At 39.2% G+C, this 19,016-nt stretch overlaps 1 protein-coding gene across 2 annotated transcripts in view; it reads left to right on the top strand.

The window, feature by feature from the left end:
• The window catches only part of otud7b (OTU deubiquitinase 7B), a 48,593-nt gene that overhangs the window by 23,865 nt on the left and 5,712 nt on the right, over positions 1 to 19,016 (top strand). Inside the window, exons 2-11 of one of the 2 annotated variants that reach the window (XM_063485823.1) lie at positions 1,406 to 1,646; positions 2,985 to 3,155; positions 4,715 to 4,942; positions 8,322 to 8,423; positions 8,849 to 8,976; positions 12,110 to 12,216; positions 12,546 to 12,673; positions 14,889 to 15,038; positions 16,092 to 16,209; positions 18,362 to 18,440. In XM_063485823.1, the coding sequence (XP_063341893.1) occupies positions 1,562 to 1,646; positions 2,985 to 3,155; positions 4,715 to 4,942; positions 8,322 to 8,423; positions 8,849 to 8,976; positions 12,110 to 12,216; positions 12,546 to 12,673; positions 14,889 to 15,038; positions 16,092 to 16,209; positions 18,362 to 18,440 (1,296 nt within the window). In that variant the 5' untranslated portion in view covers positions 1,406 to 1,561. The remainder of the gene's footprint in view (positions 1 to 1,405; positions 1,647 to 2,984; positions 3,156 to 4,714; positions 4,943 to 8,321; positions 8,424 to 8,848; positions 8,977 to 12,109; positions 12,217 to 12,545; positions 12,674 to 14,888; positions 15,039 to 16,091; positions 16,210 to 18,361; positions 18,441 to 19,016) is intronic. The other variant, XM_063485825.1, reaches the window with a different exon arrangement.

Genomic DNA, 19,016 nt, shown 5'->3' on the forward strand with positions numbered 1-19,016 from the left:
ACAATCAAAACAAATCTTCTTTTTACATTAAATGGGAATGAAATTCTTTGAAGAAACTTTCAGTTAAGATGGTTTAAATGTGAATAAGATGAATCTTTCACATATTGTTTGTTTTACACAACAGCACAACTAAATTAAAAAGTTGGAATAAGAAGCTCTACATGCAGATCAACTCTTTGTCTAGTTTGCCACAATTTACATTTGATTGATTTCTTTCAAACTTAATTGCAAACATACAGAGATAAGTGCATCATGCAGGATGGATATATAGATATATAAATTACAAAAAATATATAAATTATAAAAAGTACTATATTTTTATAGATAAAGGTAGTTTTTTTTGGTGGGCTAGTAAATATCTATAGGGCCAGTAAATTGCTCAATAGCAAAAATGCAGTCTTGGTGTATTGTAGATAGGGCTGGGCGATATGACCCAAAATTCATATCTCGATATTTTTTATTAAATAATAATGTTCCATAAATAAAAGAAAACAAGGAGTTGTGTTCAGTGAAGGAGAGGCGAGGCCACGTAACGTTGCATAGAGACAAAAGTGGACGAAAGAGAGGCAAACTTGCGGCTCCACAAGTATAATTATAACATAACATATACTATATCGATATAAACGATATTGTCACATCTTATATCTCGTATAAAAATATATCGATATTTTTTTTTTTAAAAAACTCGATATATCGCCCAGTCCTAATTGTAGATATGTTGCAGTTGCACCTTAACAGAAAATGTTGAACAACGTTAAACCAAAGTAAAATTTCCACCAAGCACACCAATCAGTTGTGTGACACTACATTCTCTCTTTAGACGAGATGCGGAGACACTTCCTCAAATAAATGTAGTTTGGTGGGAAACCATGTAGTAAATTATACTTGGTGCACACTCATTTACTCTTTCAGCAGGTCATATTTGCAGGTGTGATTGAAGCACTTGTCTTGATTTCAGATTTTACAGGGATCATGAGTCATGACTTTTAAATTTTTAACTTGTCAGCTTCTTTGAACTCAAAACAGCTAATTAAAGAGTCTTCATAAAAGCAGCTGAAACCACACAGTAAAGTTTCCCACATGACAAACATCACACCTCGCAGAGCTACTCGACTTGTCATTTGACTCCCGTTAGTTTCTGTGCAAGCAGTTAGTGAAACCTGTGCTCTTTGTGTGCCTCTGCTGTTTTCATGGGCGGGACAAGTGACTGTGAAAGGTGTCAAGTTCAAAAACATCCAGGCCACAACAGGTTCATATTCAAAAAGGGGTTGAATAAGGTTATTATATCACCCCTTGCACTCTTTTCATTTCTTATAAGCTGATTAATGTGGATGTTTAAACTCTGATGGGTTTTTACCTGCAGCGTTAATCTTACTTTGTCTTCTTTCACCCCCTTTTTTTCCAGGTGTGGCTGACAGACTAGCTGAAGGTAGAGGCCGACTCCACCTTATCCATTCGCTTTGCTGCCCTGTCGGGGAGAGCAGAGTACAGTTTTCTTTCTTTCCCTCTCTCTCTTTTTAATGCCTGGATGCAACCCGCCAACTTGTGAATTCATGATCACATGACCGTGGATATGGACGCAGTCCTGTCCGACTTTGTCCGTTCCACTGGAGCTGAACCGGGATTGGCCAGAGACCTGCTAGAGGGTGAGTTACTGAGGATGGTAGAATTTCATTACCAATATTAACAATATTGCAAAGCTAAAGTGATGAATGCAACATGACGTTTCCTTTCCCCTTCCTTAATGGATGTTAGTTCAGACTGAGCCTTAATTTAAAGTATAGTTTATTGTTTAAATTAAGACTTGAACTTAATTATTAAGACTACACAAGAAACAGTGTTTTAATGATGTATTTCACGATGTATAAAATAGTTGGTAAAAGATGGAGCCAGGCATAAAGCTTGTTTTGCTTATATTTATGCTTCTCGTACTTGTTTGATGTGATATTTATTAGCTTTTTGACTGCAAATAATTAGATTGAGATTGAATTAAGAAGAGCTGCTGTTGTCACTTTTCTTTCATAGTAGTACGGTGATTAGTGCTTGGTTTGAATCTTCTAACCTGTTGGGAGTTTCCTGTGTGGAGTTTACATGTTTCTTCTGGCCCTGTGTAGATTTTTCTGTGGGTTTTCCAGTTTCCTTCCACAGTTCAAATAAATCCTTTTTTTAGGTTGATTGGTGGTTCTAAATTGGCCGAGGATGTGAGATAAACAAAGTGTGTGATGTTTATAGAATAAAGAACTGTATGAATGCGGTTAACTATGGTCGAAAGTTCCTGGAGTTGTAAGGCTAAAAAAGCCCTATAAATGCCAGTCTATTTCTGTTTCCTCCACCTGAGTTCACGCTCTCTATCTCAGCACAGCTTTGTTGCATCACCAGCGTTGCGTTCCAGCTGTGTTTTCCACATCATTAGAAAGCACCACTTTCTTCTAGTAGATTCCTTCAATGTGAAAATACAGATATAAAGCGAAAACTTATCAGATCTGTTTGTCTTTACACTTTGATCCCTTCTATTTTTAATCTATTAATTTCATTTCTGCTTCAAGTGACCTTTAAAAAAAGCAGAAGTGGGGATGTAGTTATAGAAAGTTAACTGGAGATGATGTTCCAGGCAGTGGACTCAGTAAGTGCTTTTGGCTTTTTACTGTTAATTATGCTATCAAAGTCTAATAGAACGAAGGTATTACTAGTGTCAGCAGGGCTCCTGTTGCCTAGCAGCAGCACAAGTTGCAGATAAGAATATGGGTTAAAATGTAATGCATTGCAGCAACATCAGCAAGAGAGCGAGCTGGGGTGTTTATCCAAGTAAAGGAATGTGTCAGCGGCCTTTGGGTACAACACAAAGCCCGTGTTGCATTGACTTGTGGTAAATTTTTAAACTGATGAGGAATAAGTCATTTGCTTGCCAAAAAGATTCAGGTAGTCCTGTTGGAGCAGTTAACTCAGACAGATGCTTCTGTCTCTCCCTTCCTCTCTCTTTGTAGGCAAGAACTGGGATTTCACTGCTGCCCTCAGTGACTTTGAGCAGCTGCGACAGGTGCATGCTGGGAACCTGTCGTATTCGTTCACAGAAGAGCGAACGTATCTGCCCCCTGAAAAGGAGATGGCTCGGGTAGGACGGCCTATACTCCATCGCCAAGATGAGGTGGTGCAAGGTGAGGTTCTCAGGAAGTGAGTTAGTCCAAAACATGAGTTCAGTTTGCAGTTTATTAGGTGCACCAACTTCATCTAAATGTTTTGACTACAACAAACATGCAGTGACTACATATCAGCTGATAAAGTGACAATTACAGAGGGTTTAAACCTCACAATATTTTTATAATCTGGTGCTCGCAATGGAGGCTTGAGGCTCGGGTGTGTGAGTTGGTGCAGTTTAGGAACCCAGATTCCCAGATGACACAGGGATGTAACTGCAAAGGTTGGAAAAGATGAGAAGTTTAAACTTTCTGTATTACTTTTTCATGGTTAAGCACTGATATATTATTTTTTCTTTCTTTTTTCATGAATAGCGACAGTGGTTTAGGAGTAGACTGCAGTAGTTCCAATATGAGTAAAAATGGTTGCAGAGCTGGGTTAATGTCACAGCTTCTGTGATGACCACGGTGTAACGCTGACAACAGCACTAAGTCATCGAGCAGTTTTCTGATAATAAGCCCTGTTGGTGTTTCAGCTGTGATATGCAAAATTCTACATTACAATTTACATTGGATGTTTGGGCGAAAGTTTAGTTGAGCTGTATCTTAGGCTACGTTCACACTGCAGGTCTTAATGCTCAATTCCGATTTTTTTATTTCAATCTGATTTTTTGTCTGCTTGTTCACACTACAAATAAAATGCGACAGCAAACGCGCTCTAGTGTGAACCCTCAAAGCGGCCCGCATGCGCAAAAGAAGACGTCACACACAACGCGCTCTGTTTAGACCCAGAGCAAACAATGTTGTTTGACTGATGGCCCTTAATATAAAGACTTCGGACTTTACGTTTCCCAATTTTTGCTTTAAGTTATTTTGTTATTTACATAATAATGTAAATAACCTAATAATTATCCTTATTGCTGTTTTAGAGGAGTGGTGCTTCAAAGGATAGTTGCAGATTTCTGTCAGAATCTGCAGATTATACAGTACAAATAAAATGTTCACATTTCTCCAACGTTGTCTTCCCAACAGTTTCACTGACATCTACGCTGGATGGCCAGGAAGCGTTCGCGATGTCTTATCGGGCGCCTCTCCGGAGCTGATAATTGGCGTTTGTCTTGTGTCAGTGACGTAAAAGACGGATTTAATGCGACTTGACCATTCAAACAGCAGTCGCTTTCTAAAACATCGGATATGTATCGGATTCAGTACCACATACGAAAGTGACCCAGATCGGATTTGAAAATATCGGATTTGTGCCGTTCACACTGTCATACCATGATTGGATATGGGTCACATAGGGTCAAAAAAATCGGATTTGATGCGCTTTCGCCTGCAGTATGAACGTAGCCATAGTTTAGGTGAGTCCACACTTTTTAAAATGCATTCATGTCCCCCTGCTGCCAAAAATAATGTATCATTCCCGAAAGGTTACTAATGGACCGTTTCATTCCTTATCAAATAAAAATACTAGCAATTGTCCTACCGCTTAATATTCCAGTCTACCCTGAGACTAAACATAATAACTACAAATCATAATGTGCAAATATGCAACACCTTTTTTTTCTCTCTCTCTGTAGCTACAGAGAAGCGTTTGTCGAGGGGTATTTCTCATGCTAGCTCTACCATCGTTTCTCTGGCCCGCTCTCACGTCTCGAGCACCGGCGGTAGCAGCAATGAGCCTCTTCTGGACACGCCCCTGTGCACTTTCCAACTGCCAGACCTCACTGTGTACCGGGACGACTTCAGGAGCTTCATTGAGAGGGACCTTATTGAGCAGTCCATGATGGTAGCCTTGGAGCATGCCGGTTAGTATAACGCTGTACCATACATGAGATTTTAGGCTTGACTTGGTTGCAGATAAAAGACAGTTCTTACTCCCCGCATGCTTTTGAAGTGACACGAGTGTTTGTTGTTTCTATTCCAAAATATATTGCCTACTCCTGCATTTATAAGACAACAAATGTACTGCTTCTGTTTTAAATATTTGGATTTAAAATCACGGCATGCTGTTTTAAGGGACGTTTGTTGTGACTAGTTCATGTTAAATTACAAACAAGGGTAAAATGCTATTTTGCAGAGGTAGCTTGGCCCCTTTGAAGAACTTTTGTTGTTACTTTGACCCGCCACTTCCAAATGTAAATTTTGTATTCAGAGTGTCAGCTGGTGGTGTTGTGAAATATATTTTGAGACATTTCTTGTTCGGTCCTTGCCTCTCTGTCTTCTGTCTTCTCCTTGTCGTCACCCCGCTGGGCAGGCAGCATGGACAGCTAAGTTTGCGAATGCGATAATTCGAGAATGAGTCGATGTAGGAGCTTCAAATTTATACCATAGGTGTATCTACTAAACCTCTTTGACAAGTTCGAATCTCAGTGACCTAGACCTAAAGGTCAAAGGTCAAGATCCTGAACATTTGTAAATGTGATAACTTGAAACCAAGGTCTTCTAATCTGTGTCTTCTAAGACGCTGAGCAGTAACACTGGCAGTCGCCAGTATTTTTTTTATTTTTTATTTTTTTCCCCTTTCTCCAATGACTGCCCCACCACGAGTCTAGTTGTGCTCGAAGTTTATGTTAAAAGGTTCTTCGTTCCCAACCTTGCCAGCTGCTACTCAGAAGAGATAATCTGATTATCGAGTAGTGCTGGGCGATATGATGATATATATCGTGTGGACGATAGAAAAGTGTATTTCGTGCCATTTGTCTTCTATCGTTTCTAACCGAATTTTATAAATTATTACATAAAATATATCATTAACCCTTTAAAACCGGTCGGAGCAGGCACACTCCGTTTTGCCTATCTATTTTTAAATCCCTGTAGAACTGGAACCACATAAGCTAGCGCAATACTTTTTTTTGCGTATGAAACCGGAGGAGTTGTACTTACATCTTATGCCATTAGCTTGTCCTAGGTCAAGGTTTCCTTCCACATATGGCTTTGCAAAAATTGCATAAAAAGCATTTGCAGCAACAAAAACATAATATTCCAAAAATGCGCTTTGCCGATCCGATCAGTTGTTCATAACACTTCCTACGCTGGAATATACGTCAGCGCCAACTATCGCATGTCTGCCATTACCTGCCCGAAACCGGATGTGACGTCATATTCGCGTATACCTTCAGGGCCTTATAAGCCTATGCTGGTGTTCTTAAAAGTCATGTTTGACTTTATGCTTTTCTGTATAGTTTCTGGGATGCTTATAACTCAAATTACACTGTTGGAAATAGTTTATTTTGATGCATATGCTGGGTTTTTTTGCAAATTTGCATTATAATATTTATTTTCATTTTTCCTGCAGTATATAAAAATTAGTGTATCTCAAAAATAAAACTATGAAGACACTCAAAATAAATTTCGCGTGGTTGGAAACTATTTTGTGCAACTTTTTTGTATTTACAGTTTTAAAGGGATAAGCCTCTGAAATTACTAGAAATGTATGTAAAAAAACAAAAACAATTTTCAATTTTTTTGTAGTTTATTGCACTTTTTTGCAATTTATGTAGTTACTATGGACTTAATGCATACATATTATTAAAATTTGGGCTATAACGGTTGTATTGATGTATAGCAACTTGAAATGCTCCCACAAATGGCACTACAGCATGTAAAAATATAAAGATAAGCTCTGACGGACTTGGTTCTATGGTAGGTCTTAAAGGGTTAAATAGCCTGTGGCAAATATATTAGTGTTGTCTTCTCACTATACATACTCTTACTTTATTTTCTCTTGCATAAAGGTATAAAAAAATGATGTCTTTCACAAACAAACTCCATCTTGTGGTTTTGCGACATGGTGCTGCTTTACGTGCACCCGAATTTGCGACATGCTTTACGGTAACTCAAAACGATGGACGTGCGACAGATTGCAGTTTCATGCCCGGACATGCAGCAGGCAGAGACAGCTACACAGGCAGCCCAAGAAGAAGCACTTTTACCGAAAAGAGGGGGTACATCTGTGATTTGGTTAAATTTGGGTTCAACAGCACCAACACGGAGCAGAAGACGCCCATTTGCAAACTATGCTATAAAACTATCCCTGCACTCAATGGCAACACAACAAATCTCTTCTATCACCTACAGAAGGTCCACGAAAAAGAATACTCAAGAATGCAGAAAATCCGAGCTAAACCAAGTTATGGAACGACGGGAGCAAGTTGGGAAAAGAAAAACTATACCAGCTGAAGATACAGCAGTCTTTCGCACAAAGCACGCCGTATGAAAAAACGTCCCAGCGCCATAAACAAATCACAGGAGCCATCTCGCGTTACATTTATAAAGGCATGGCCCCTGTTTATGTAGTTGAGAAGGACAGCTTTCGTGACCTTGTCAAAGTCCTTGATCCGAGGTACGTTATGCCCGGTCGTAAGCACTTCAGTAAAGTCGAGTTGCCTCGCTTATATGACGCATGCCGGGCCAAAGTAGAGAAGGATGTTTGCAGTGTCGTGCATTATGCCTTGACGAGATATGCAGCCCTACATGAGCGTAACCATCCATTTCATTAACAAAGACCTCTGCGCTCGCTGTTTACAGACTGCGTACTTTCCAGATGACCACAGGTCAGGTGGTATATCGTGATGTATATCGTTATCGTGATATAAAATAATTCATATCGTGATAAATATTTTTTCCATATCGTCCAACACTGTTATCAAGGTTCTTCTTCATCTAGTATTGTAGGACCTTTACCGGACAATGTGAAGTGGGTTGCGATTACTGTTGTTGTGAACTGGCACTGCATAAATAAAACTGAATAACAATTTGTGTTGAATTTCTTATTTTGTGCTCACCTCATGTGTGCAGCTAGGGCAGAAAAATAGACTGTTTTCAACATCATTATATTAAATTTTGACTTCAACAGTAAACACGTAACTCATTCAAACAGCTCTGACAGTTGTAGCAAAATCTGAATACCTGTAAAGGCAGAGGTGTTGTAATCACTAACTCATAATTATAGGCTATGACTTTAGAAGGTGAATTGTTTCATTCCAAAATAAGACAAAATGACACACTGCTAAGACTGCTGACACAAGAGGAAAACCTTCTCTGGAAGTCTTTTGACTTGAAAATCACATGTTGACACAAATATGACTATCTTTTTGAGGACTTGCACAGCAGTTGTTTTGGATGAATACTTCACCATATTTGTCATGCAAACATGTGAGTTAAACATTTATTATTTGCCTGCAGGGCGGCTGAACTGGTGGACAAAAGTGGTTTCAAACTGCCAGAGTCTGCTACCTCTGGCAACAAGTGGAGATGGAAATTGCCTGCTGCATGCAGCCTCGCTCGGTGAGTATCACGGGCCTTTCAAACAAGACCCCAATACAGTGTAGGTTCACACTCCATTAGCATTCATTAAGGGAACTCCAGTGTTAGCTTAAGCACTAATTGCATTTTACAATGTTGCCGTGCACATTCACTTTGCCTTTACAGCCCACTTAGGAGTCCTAGCGCAGAAAATTAATAATGCTCCAACTGTGCAGGCATTGTTCCAGACTTTTATAGTCGGTGTGAGTATAATATTCATGTGCTTAACTTGTTCTCATTAAAAGACAGTTACACCCTTTAGCCATTGTGAGTTTGTAGTTTTTTTATTTGGGACATGACAATACAGAAAAACCCCTGAAACATCTGCACACCTTTATGATTAGATGTGGTTGTACAAAAGATTCTGTTGATGTGTGTTTAATGACCTGATTTTGTTTCTATTGCAGGTATGTGGGGCTTTCACGACCGAGACTTGATGCTGCGGAAGTCCCTGTACGCGCTGATGGATCACGGGTTGGAGAGAGAGGCACTGAAGCGCAGGTGGAGGTGGCAGCAGACCCAGCAGAACAAAGAGGTCTGTCACAGAGGCTGCACATTAGTCTTGATTATCTTTGTTATTCCCATGACTGTATTAGGGCGGTGCACAGAGAAGTTGCTAGGCAAGTTGAGGCTTTTCACATGCCTTGCATGCCAGATAATTCAAGTCAGCCTGCATAACATTTGATATTTAACGAGTAGCATGCAGTTCCACCGGTGCTATACAGCCATTAAGGAAGATGTGTGTAAAGTAGAGATGAAGCAGCAGAAGATGAAGGGGCAGCACTAGTGCACAAAATAAGATAAACAAGGTGTAGTTTGATTTCTGAATCATTAGAATTTAGTTTTCGTTTTTATTTAGTTTCCTCCACTACTACTACATTTTTAACTGTAAATACTTTAGCTATGGACAAGACTGTCTTCCTCACTGAAGTTTATCGAGTTTTGAAAATTTAGTTAACTTTGATTTACAATAATTAGTAAAACAAGATATGGGGTTGCACCAGGAAGGGCATCTGTGGTAAAACTGCCAAATCAAACATGAGAAAGCCTGTGGTATGGGAGCAGCTGAAAGGAGTAAAACAAGGTACTTTCGATAAATTGTCCTTTGGCGTTAAATATAATTTTTTATTTATTTATTTATTTATTTATTTATTTTGTAAACCCCTTACCTTTCTGAATTCACTCTGTGCCTGGTTGTGTTATGTTTAGTTTAGTTATTTAAGTTATTCGTTGTTTTTTCAGTTAAATTATAATTAAAGTACAAAGAAATCCTATCTTAAATGGAAACTTGTAATAAATCTGACTTAAGTAAATCTATTTTCCAGCATTTTTGACCAGTATTTAGGATTTATTATTTTTATTTTTTATATTTATTTTTAATTGTGCAGCAGTACTCTGGATTAAATTCAAACATTTTTAGCAGTGCTGTTGTTAAAAAATAAAAAAAAAAATAAAAAAAAGTGGCACTTGCAGGTTTAGATATCAAACCAAATTTCCATGTAACTCATTATTGGTTAACCAGCTTTTTAAAATTGTTTTCCACGCAATGTTTTTACCATGAAAAGTCACCTTTGTCCTTATTTTGCAGCCATGGCAACATGGCTGATGGCCGTATCAAATGCAAACATTGATTTTGAGATAGTTTTATCACTATGAAATGTAAGTCTGAGCACAAGTATCTCCACCTTTTTTCTTAGTTGCGTACTGATAACACTTTTTCGCAATGTGGCAGAAACAGGATTTTAGAGCCTGTTTTACACAACACAACTTTTATCCTCATGAAAGCTTAAAATTGTAGCACAGCAAGTATGTTTTTTTTTTTTTGTTTTTTTAAAGTGGATGCAGACAGCATGCACATACCCACAGTAAGAGGAGAAACCACATGAATGACTGCATAATGTTCACCCATTCTTCAGCAGAATATCTGAGGCATCCTCAAGCAAATCACTTAAACCAAACACGCTCTAGTGGAGCTGCTCCGTGGGCAGTGCTCGGGCCTGTGGCTGCTCTGTGTGAATTTAGGTCATTGATTTTATTTGGTGGCTGTCAAAACTGGCCAAAAATCAAGTTTGACCATTCATTTAAACAAAACATTTGAATATCGTACTTTGTGCATTAATTCCACACGAGTACAAAACCAGAGTGAGATATAACTACTTCTATAGCTTCTATATTTATTTCAAAATAAAGATGTCCTTTATAAGCTCTATGTAGCATTAACAAATACAGTTATTGGGTTAAGCTATAGAAGAATGGCCGGTTGATACGCTGAGTAAGCTCTGCTGTGAGAAACATGGAATAATCTTTTCCTCAACATAACACAGGAAAAATTCAAACCTCAAGGGACCTGCAGCGCTTGAAGTTTTTATCACTCATCTATTCATTATTCAGTAAGAAGAGTTAAAGTTCCACTATGCTGACTAAGTTTGTAATGTTTACAGACAGGGCTCTGAGTGTTAATCACTCTGTGTTTAGCAGTGTTGGGTTGTGAACTATTTACTATCATTATCACACAGTTGTTGTTGATACTTCCTGTAAGTGTGGCAGTGACACAGACATTAACATCTGTAATAGGTCTCTTTAATTTTCTATAATAATATTTTTAATATGCACCATAAACACGTGTCGTTGTTAAGCAACAAGGTAATACCTCTGTGAAACAAAATTTAATATGCTCTAATTACCTCTGGCTTGCTCAGTTTGCTAATATGATAGCTTGTCTGCTGCCAGTGTAGACCTTTGTGTTTTTCTTGCTTTGCTCATAGTTGGTTCTGAAGTCTTCTCTCCTTCCTGCATTTCGTTAAAGTGGAAGCAGGAAGGAGAAGAATTTAAAATTATTAACTCCAAGTTTGAAATGAAAGCTCACTTTTACTTGTGATGGCAGAGCAATGCGGACGCACCAGCACAGGTCTATATGCAAACAGCAATGTTGACCACTTATAGCAGGAATTAAACACAGTACTATAAATTTAACCTTTGAGATCAGCAGCTTGGACAGAGTTAAGTTCACATCTATCCCTTACATATGAATTGTACTTCTGGGTCAGAGCCATGTTATAACCAGAACAGGATTTTAACCCTATTCAACGTAACCTGACATGCACCTCCCAAGAAATGGAACTACACATCAGGTCAACGCATACCCCAACGTCTTGAATGGCGTGGAAGGTTGCGGTGTAGGGATAAGGGGAGTTTCCGGTTACTACTCAAGATAAGATGTAAAGTCTAAATCAAGCTTTAAGTTCACATCTAAAGGTCATATGGAGCTTTAACCTATTTGGCATGCCTGTCATTTAACATACCTAGGACGCGTTTGCCTTGAATTGTTCAGCTGATATTTGTCCTCTTATGTTTCCTAATTGTCAGTCAATCACTGCTCTCTTCTCATGCCAGCAGCAGTGCAGCTTTTCCAGATTTTCCACAGATGACTATTGATTCTCGCAAACCAATGTCCGTTTAATTTAATAAAATTTAGAATATCTGTTGACAGCTCTGCTCTGTCGCTGCTGTACGAGCAACAGTACATTTCTAAAGGCTCTAGGCTCAATTGTCTGCATGTAACCTTGAGGTGAGACGCCATAACGTCAGTACATGCTTTTGTGACATTTGACACGGCCTCTCTAAATGGCAGTTGTGTTTGTGTGTGTGTGCCCTTCTTTTCTCCTCAGTCTGGGCTGGTGTACACGGAGGAGGAGTGGCAGAAAGAGTGGAATGAACTGTTAAAGCTCGCCTCCAGCGAACCGAGAATACACTACAGCACCAACGGCACCAACGGGTAAGGCCTGGCCCGGACAATGCAGTGACTGTTAACCCAGCACACTTAGTCACAGTCATGTTTTTATTCATGAACAGACAAGCACACTCACAGTCACAACTGAGTGACCGGCCCTCATTAGTCCATCTGCTTTTTTACTGTGGCAAACAAAAGTCCACTGGGTCGAATACAGTGACTGTAAAGCTATAAAAACCAAAGCCAGGCTAACACAATGTGGTTTTTAAATTTTACTGTTAACCAAAGTTTCAAGCTGGCAGTAAAAAACTGTTATCTTTGGTGTAAACAATCATCTCTGATAAACAAGAAATTGTTGCTGTTGTTGTTTCCAGAGTGGAGTCTTCAGACGAGCCAGTTTATGAGAGTTTGGAGGAGTTTCACGTCTTTGTCTTGGCTCATGTCCTTAGAAGGCCCATCGTGGTGGTCGCTGACACCATGCTGAGGGACTCGGGAGGAGAGGGTAAATAAGCCTGAAAGGATTTTTCATTATTTCAGTTTCAGTTTAGTTTTACTGTTTTTAAATGTTCCATTTTCATTAGTTTCAGTTTTTAACCTCCATCCATAAAAGGCTGATGAGGGATTGTTGTCAACCCTCCGGGCGTGCGGCGTGAACACCCAACTTTCTGAGCACTCTAACCCGAGAATGAGGGGACGTAGGATTTTCAAATTGATGCCTTAGCTACATCTACTAAAACTCTTGGATGTTTGAATAAACCTTTACCTCAAGGTCAGAGGTCAGGTTTTTGGAAAATCTTGTGAACACAATAAGTTAAAGAAAGATGTCACTGTAGATTTTTAGGTTTTTATTAGATGCAAGTTGTAAGTAGTTCAGAATACTTATTACAATACACATGTAATGCATATACTCTTCCAGTAATGCATATACTCTTATATATTGTACATATATTTATTACTTTCAGATTTAGCCATTCTTATATTTTGCTTGTTTTACGTTATTGTATTTTTGCACAACTCTGTTGCTTGTGAAGCTCGCACACAAGAATTTCACTCACATGTACTGTACCAGTGTACCTGCACATGTGACGTGACAATAAAAGTGATTTGATTTGACATGTGAAGATGTCACAGTAAATATACACTCAACTGCCACTTTATTAGTTACAGCAGAAATTAACACTCATTAAGTCAGACAACATTTACTGGCTGACAGGAGTGGCACACAGTGTGGTCCTCTGCTGCTGTAGCCCGTCTTCTGTTTTTTTTGGACCATCATCTATAAAAACCTTAGAGCTGCTCGTGTGGGTCATCTTGACTATATCTGCGTGCCTAAATTGCTGCCATGTGATTGGTTGATTAGATATTTGCATTAAACGGTTGAACAAGTGTACTCAAAGTTGCCGATTAGTGTCTGCATCAGTGGGTGGGATTGTTGATTTGACCAAACTGACAAAAACCACAACTAAAGGTGTTTCCTGTATGTTTTTTAAATTCCCAATGACCCGCTGAAGCTGTGGTCTGCACATCGACAGTCTTTCTGTGCACATGCTGCAGCTTCAAGCTAACAGGCTAGCTGAGACAGAAAGTGATGAAATGGAAAGTTGTTGATGGAAGAAGTTTTCAAAAGTGGTGTTGCCGGCCTCCTTACACGAATGTAACAGGGCCTGTTTATTTTCTGTCCACTTATACCCAGAAAATGTCTTTTTCCCCTTCAAAGAACATAATCTGTGTCTTCATTTGGATTCTCGAATCTCCAGCTTATGAAAGATCTGAAGTCACAGACCAGAAATGGGCTTTTCATAAAGTCGCGGAACCAGAAAACATTACCAGCTGCAGCACAATAATCTCAAAGTGATGTAAAGGCTAGTTTTATTTGTATGAGCAGCCAGTTTATAGAAAAACTCAGCTGTAGGTAGATCTCATTTGCTCGACTAAATGCAGTTAAACTTTTGAGGACTTTATGCTAACCAAAGTGTACGTGAGACGGTTACATGAGACATTTTGGATTAAATTAAAGCATGTAAATAACATTGTGTGTTTTCCAGCGTTTCCCTTAGTGGAAATTAGTTGGGTACATTCACATGGGATTAAGATTCCAGATGAGCTCAGCTTTTTTTAAGACTGTTTTTCTGTGAACAGGACTGTAGATGTTTGTCATTTACAGATTACAAAACTGAGGCCAAACAAAAGCTTTGAACCAGATAATCCGTGATTCATGATTGCAGTATTTCAAATGAACTCTGCCCTTCTGATATCTTAAAGTTAAAACAAACAGTATGAACTCCTGGCAGCCTTTTATGTTTTCCCCATGCTTCAGAGGGTTTCTCTGGTTACAGCTGGGCTGTGACGGCTTGCCTGTCTCATCCCAGGACAGGTCTCACAAAAGACTCATCTTAATAACATTAGAGTTTCACTTCCTTGTGGAATAAGGTTAAATAAATATATTGGAGCACTTTGTTTGGAAAAAGAAATGTGAAACCAGCATTCTTGGGAATAAACTGAAGCATGAACAGTTTGCTATCTTTTAGTAGCTGTTGTTGTTTTTTGATAATGATCTTTTCAATTTCAAGTAGATTAAAAATCTTCCAACAAATGAGGTATTGCCCTTGTATATCTTTATTGTTTACTCGTATGTTTCTGTTGTGCTTTACTGACTGAGAAACAGAGCTGAGGTCCCGTTTCGCAGATGTTTAATGTGCTTATTACTCACCCTCCAGCTTTTGCTCCCATCCCATTCGGAGGCATCTACCTACCGCTGGAAGTGCCAGCTGCCAAGTGCCACCGCTCTCCGCTGGTCCTGGCATACGATCAGGCGCACTTCTCTGCTCTGGTCTCCATGGAACAGAAGGACAGCTCGAAAGAGCAAGGTGATGCTCTTCATCATCCTTTAAAATGATCGCATAAATATTGATTCCTTTTTCAAGGGCTGGTAGTAAGCAGCTGATATCTTAAAGCCATTAAGGAGAGTACATCAATCAGGGGAATGCTTATACAAATATTCCCCCAGAGAAGTTGATGAGTTTTCTAGTAAGCACTAGGGGCTTCTTTCTTACTTTACAGCTTGGTGCCGCTGCTTGATGGGGAAGTCCTTTTTGCGTATTGTTCTTGATGATTTATTTGGGAATGATGACTAAAGAGAACTGGGCTTTTGAGTATACCTCGTGATCCATGGAGCTCAGCTCCAGGTTGGGCTAAAAATACAAGATGAAAGATGTTATCAGGGGTCCAGTAATGATGCTAACTGGGATATTTTTAAAATGTGTTTTTGTTGTTGTCGTTGTTTTTAAACAAGTGAAAAAAAAGATATTATTAACACTAGAGCACCAGCACACTCATGTGTAGATTTGTTTTCCATTTAGTCACAGCTCTCTTCTCTTTTTGTAAGTACTGCACTCTCGCCTGAACTTGGCTAAACTATGGTGAATGCCTCTGACAGCATTTGCACACTAAAAAACTGCCCACAAAAAAACCCCAGTGACCCCAGGAATCCAAGGCTGTGCTTCTGGCTCGGACGTGGTTGGTCTGCTCCTTCACTTTGTGACTTTTTTGGCGTGCAGTGAATCTTGGGATAGGTCGAGTCACATTTGTGGGGAGCCTTCTTTATACTACTCCTGATGCAGCCTTGGAAGGTTTTGCAATCAAATAGGGATGCAGCCATAGTCTGAATTCCCATGCTAATGTCAATAAGCATGGGAATTCAGACCATGCAGTGTTTTAATGTTTTCCGATTGCAAGAGTGGAGTCTAAATCCGGATTTTGTGCACAGTTTACATATCTATACTTGAAATTCAAAAACTCAAAACCATCCAAAGCCAACTGCTAAATATTAAAAAGGAGATGAAAGATGCTGTTTGCACACAGTCCTCACTTATGTAGGTGTTTTTTTGTTGTTTTCTGATATTTATGCTTGTTTCCACCAGCAGTTGTGATCCCTCTCACTGACTCAGAGCACAAAATGCTGCCACTGCACTTTGCTGTGGATCCAGGGAAGGACTGGGAGTGGGGGAAAGATGACACAGACAACGTGATGCTAGCAAGGTACAAAAAGATTTTATTTATTTATTTATTTTTTAAATCCAGCTTTGGTTGTCTGTTCTGTTTGGTTTGTCAGTTACAAAGGACATGGTTAACAACTAGAATGGCACATGCTCACTTGTGCGTACTTGCCCTTATCGACAGCTGTCTCTTTAACACCGAGTCTCAGTGTGTAGGGATTGACTGCTGTCTCCAGATTAGTGACAATTAGATTAGCTCAGACGCTTCTCTATGAATGAACCAGAGGAACGAGCACTAAAATAGCCGCTCTGCAAAAAAAATAACCTTCCACCCTATTTACGTCAGTGGGTGACACCAGAGGTCTTATTCAGATGAAACGGCGGGCTGAGATGATGTTATGTGAGTGGCTGTTAACATTGTTTGAAAAGGTCATTGACTTAAAAGGCCATAGCACAACAAGAGTATACGACAATGAGATGCTTTTAGTGATTTTGCCATTTACTCCACCATTTAGATCCATGTGAGTCTTTACTTACTTTATTTTATTTTAACTTTACCTTTAAAGAGCACGTATTCTCATTATTTCCAGCTCCGTCTTTGTACTCTGGGACTCTGACAGAGCAGCTTTCTATGAGTCACTGTTTGGATTAATTCCTTATTTTGTACAGGAGCTTATTTTAAAGTGACTTTTGGTTACACTTTATAATACCCATCATTAATTGTGAGTTGATAGGCAGTTAGAAAGATGGCTTATCTGAGTGAAAGGGCAGGTTTACAAGATGGTAATAAGACCTGCTATGATGTGTGGTTTGGTCATGGTGGCACTAAAAAGAAAAAAAAAAGAGGAGGCAGAGCCGAGCCAAAGATGTTAAGATTTTTACTTGGAGTGAGCAGGAATGACAGGATTAGAAGTCAGTGCAGGGACAGCTCAGGTCGAGCGAGGCAAGGCTGAGATGATTTGGACATGTGCAGAGGAGGGACAGTGGATATATTAGACAGATGATGTACATGGAGCTGCCTGGTAGGAGGAGAAAAGAACACCTCAGATAAGATTCATGGATACAGTGACGGAGGACATGCAGACTGTTGGCGTGACAGAGGAGGATGCTAGGGGCAGGGTGAGATGGAGGCGAGTCTTCAAGGCAAATTTTGATGACATGCACACACAGTTGTATATGTCACATACTTGAAGTTATTTGCTTGTTTACGATTGTAAAACATGGGGAAAAAAGACATCTGTCTTTTTAACATTTTTAAAACAGGTAATAGTAATATAAATTTCAGTTTTTTAAAAGCCAACCAAAATTATATTTATAAATGCACTGCAGTGTTTAGCTGTCCTCAGTCTGTTGTTATGCTGTTATTAATAGAAATAGAAATAATAGAAATATCCTTTATTGCTCCTCATTGGGGAAATTCATGTGTGAAAAATGGAGTATGCAGATTCACACACAAGTAAAGAATATAAAATAAAATACAAGAAATAAGACAGTACAGGGCAAATTTACAACAAAAGAAAAAAAATACAGTGAATGTTACATTAAATGGCAAAATTTACTTGTTACTGTTTATTTATTAGCAATTAAAAGTATTACCCAGCTTTCTTATGATTAACGACAATGCTGCGTATCCGAGGTGACCATATTAGAGACATTGTCGCTTAATGACATCATTCAGAACCAAAAATGGAAAAAAAAAAAAAAACATCAGAAACTGAACATTTACAGCAGCTGAAGCCTGAACTTTAGGCTCACCAGGGATCACTTATACGTATGCCAACCTCCTTATTTGATAGATATAGCTGTAGATGTAGGTTCACTCTAAGAAGACAACTGCCTGGCATTTATCACATGAAACAACTTGGCTTATGTTCTGTTTTTATGCTTTCACATCTTGTTCTCGCTGTAAGACCTAAATCTCTCTTCACGGCTGTGTTTTTGTTGTTGACTTCCCTTTGCTGCTTGTTTTGTATCTATGTTTCTGCCCGTTATTGTGATGCTTTAGAATCCAGCTCATGACTGTTGTCTGTGTAATGACAAAAACACTGTTACATTATAAAAATAATGTGATCGGCTACCCAAACAACAACAGCAATTACTTTTCCATTAGCACAGGAAGCCCTGGCAGAAAGTTCCCTCTCACTGAACTTTACCTTGTTTTTCTCTCTCTCCCTTTCCTTCCCCCTTCGACCCAGTGTGGCTCTTTCTTTGGAGGCCAAGCTCCAGATGTTGCACAGCTACATGACGGTCACCTGGCTGCCCCTGCCATGCGAGGTAAGGATTTTTAATCCAGCACTTCTTTTGAAATGGCTGACAAGTTAGCTGAGGAAGTTGGCTCAGAATTGAAGACTTCTTTAATACTTTGCCAGACAAATCTGGTTTTGGGTTATTAGAAAAGGAACTAAATCCTAATTTAATCAGATAAATGCTTCAGGGGTTGGTGATGAATGTTAATTCCTTCAATTATTACAAACAAGAGCAGAATTTCTTTCCTTTTCCTTTGGGCCCGCTCTCCCTCTGACTGCTGTATATGTGAAAACAAACAACAGTGGCCCGTTCAGGTCAAAAAGTCACGCCATGCAAACACTATCACAAAGCTCCTCTTGTGTCCCATTTGGTAACGTCAGGAAGCTTGGACGAGCAAGTTCATAGCAGTTTCATGGTTATGCTACAAGGAATGGCAGCAGTACATGAAGCCCTGTGTTGTTAGAGGGAGTTTTTCTGTTTCCACAGGATAGCCATGTGATGGCATAGTTTCTGAAAAATGGTGCATTTATCTGATTTCAGTCACTGCATCACTGCAGGTCGTGTTTGTAGAAGTTAAATGACATCTGAACATGTTTTTGTTTT

The sequence above is a fragment of the Pelmatolapia mariae genome, linkage group LG10_11 (genome assembly GCF_036321145.2).
Source record: "Pelmatolapia mariae isolate MD_Pm_ZW linkage group LG10_11, Pm_UMD_F_2, whole genome shotgun sequence".
Lineage (NCBI taxonomy): Eukaryota > Metazoa > Chordata > Actinopteri > Cichliformes > Cichlidae > Pelmatolapia > Pelmatolapia mariae.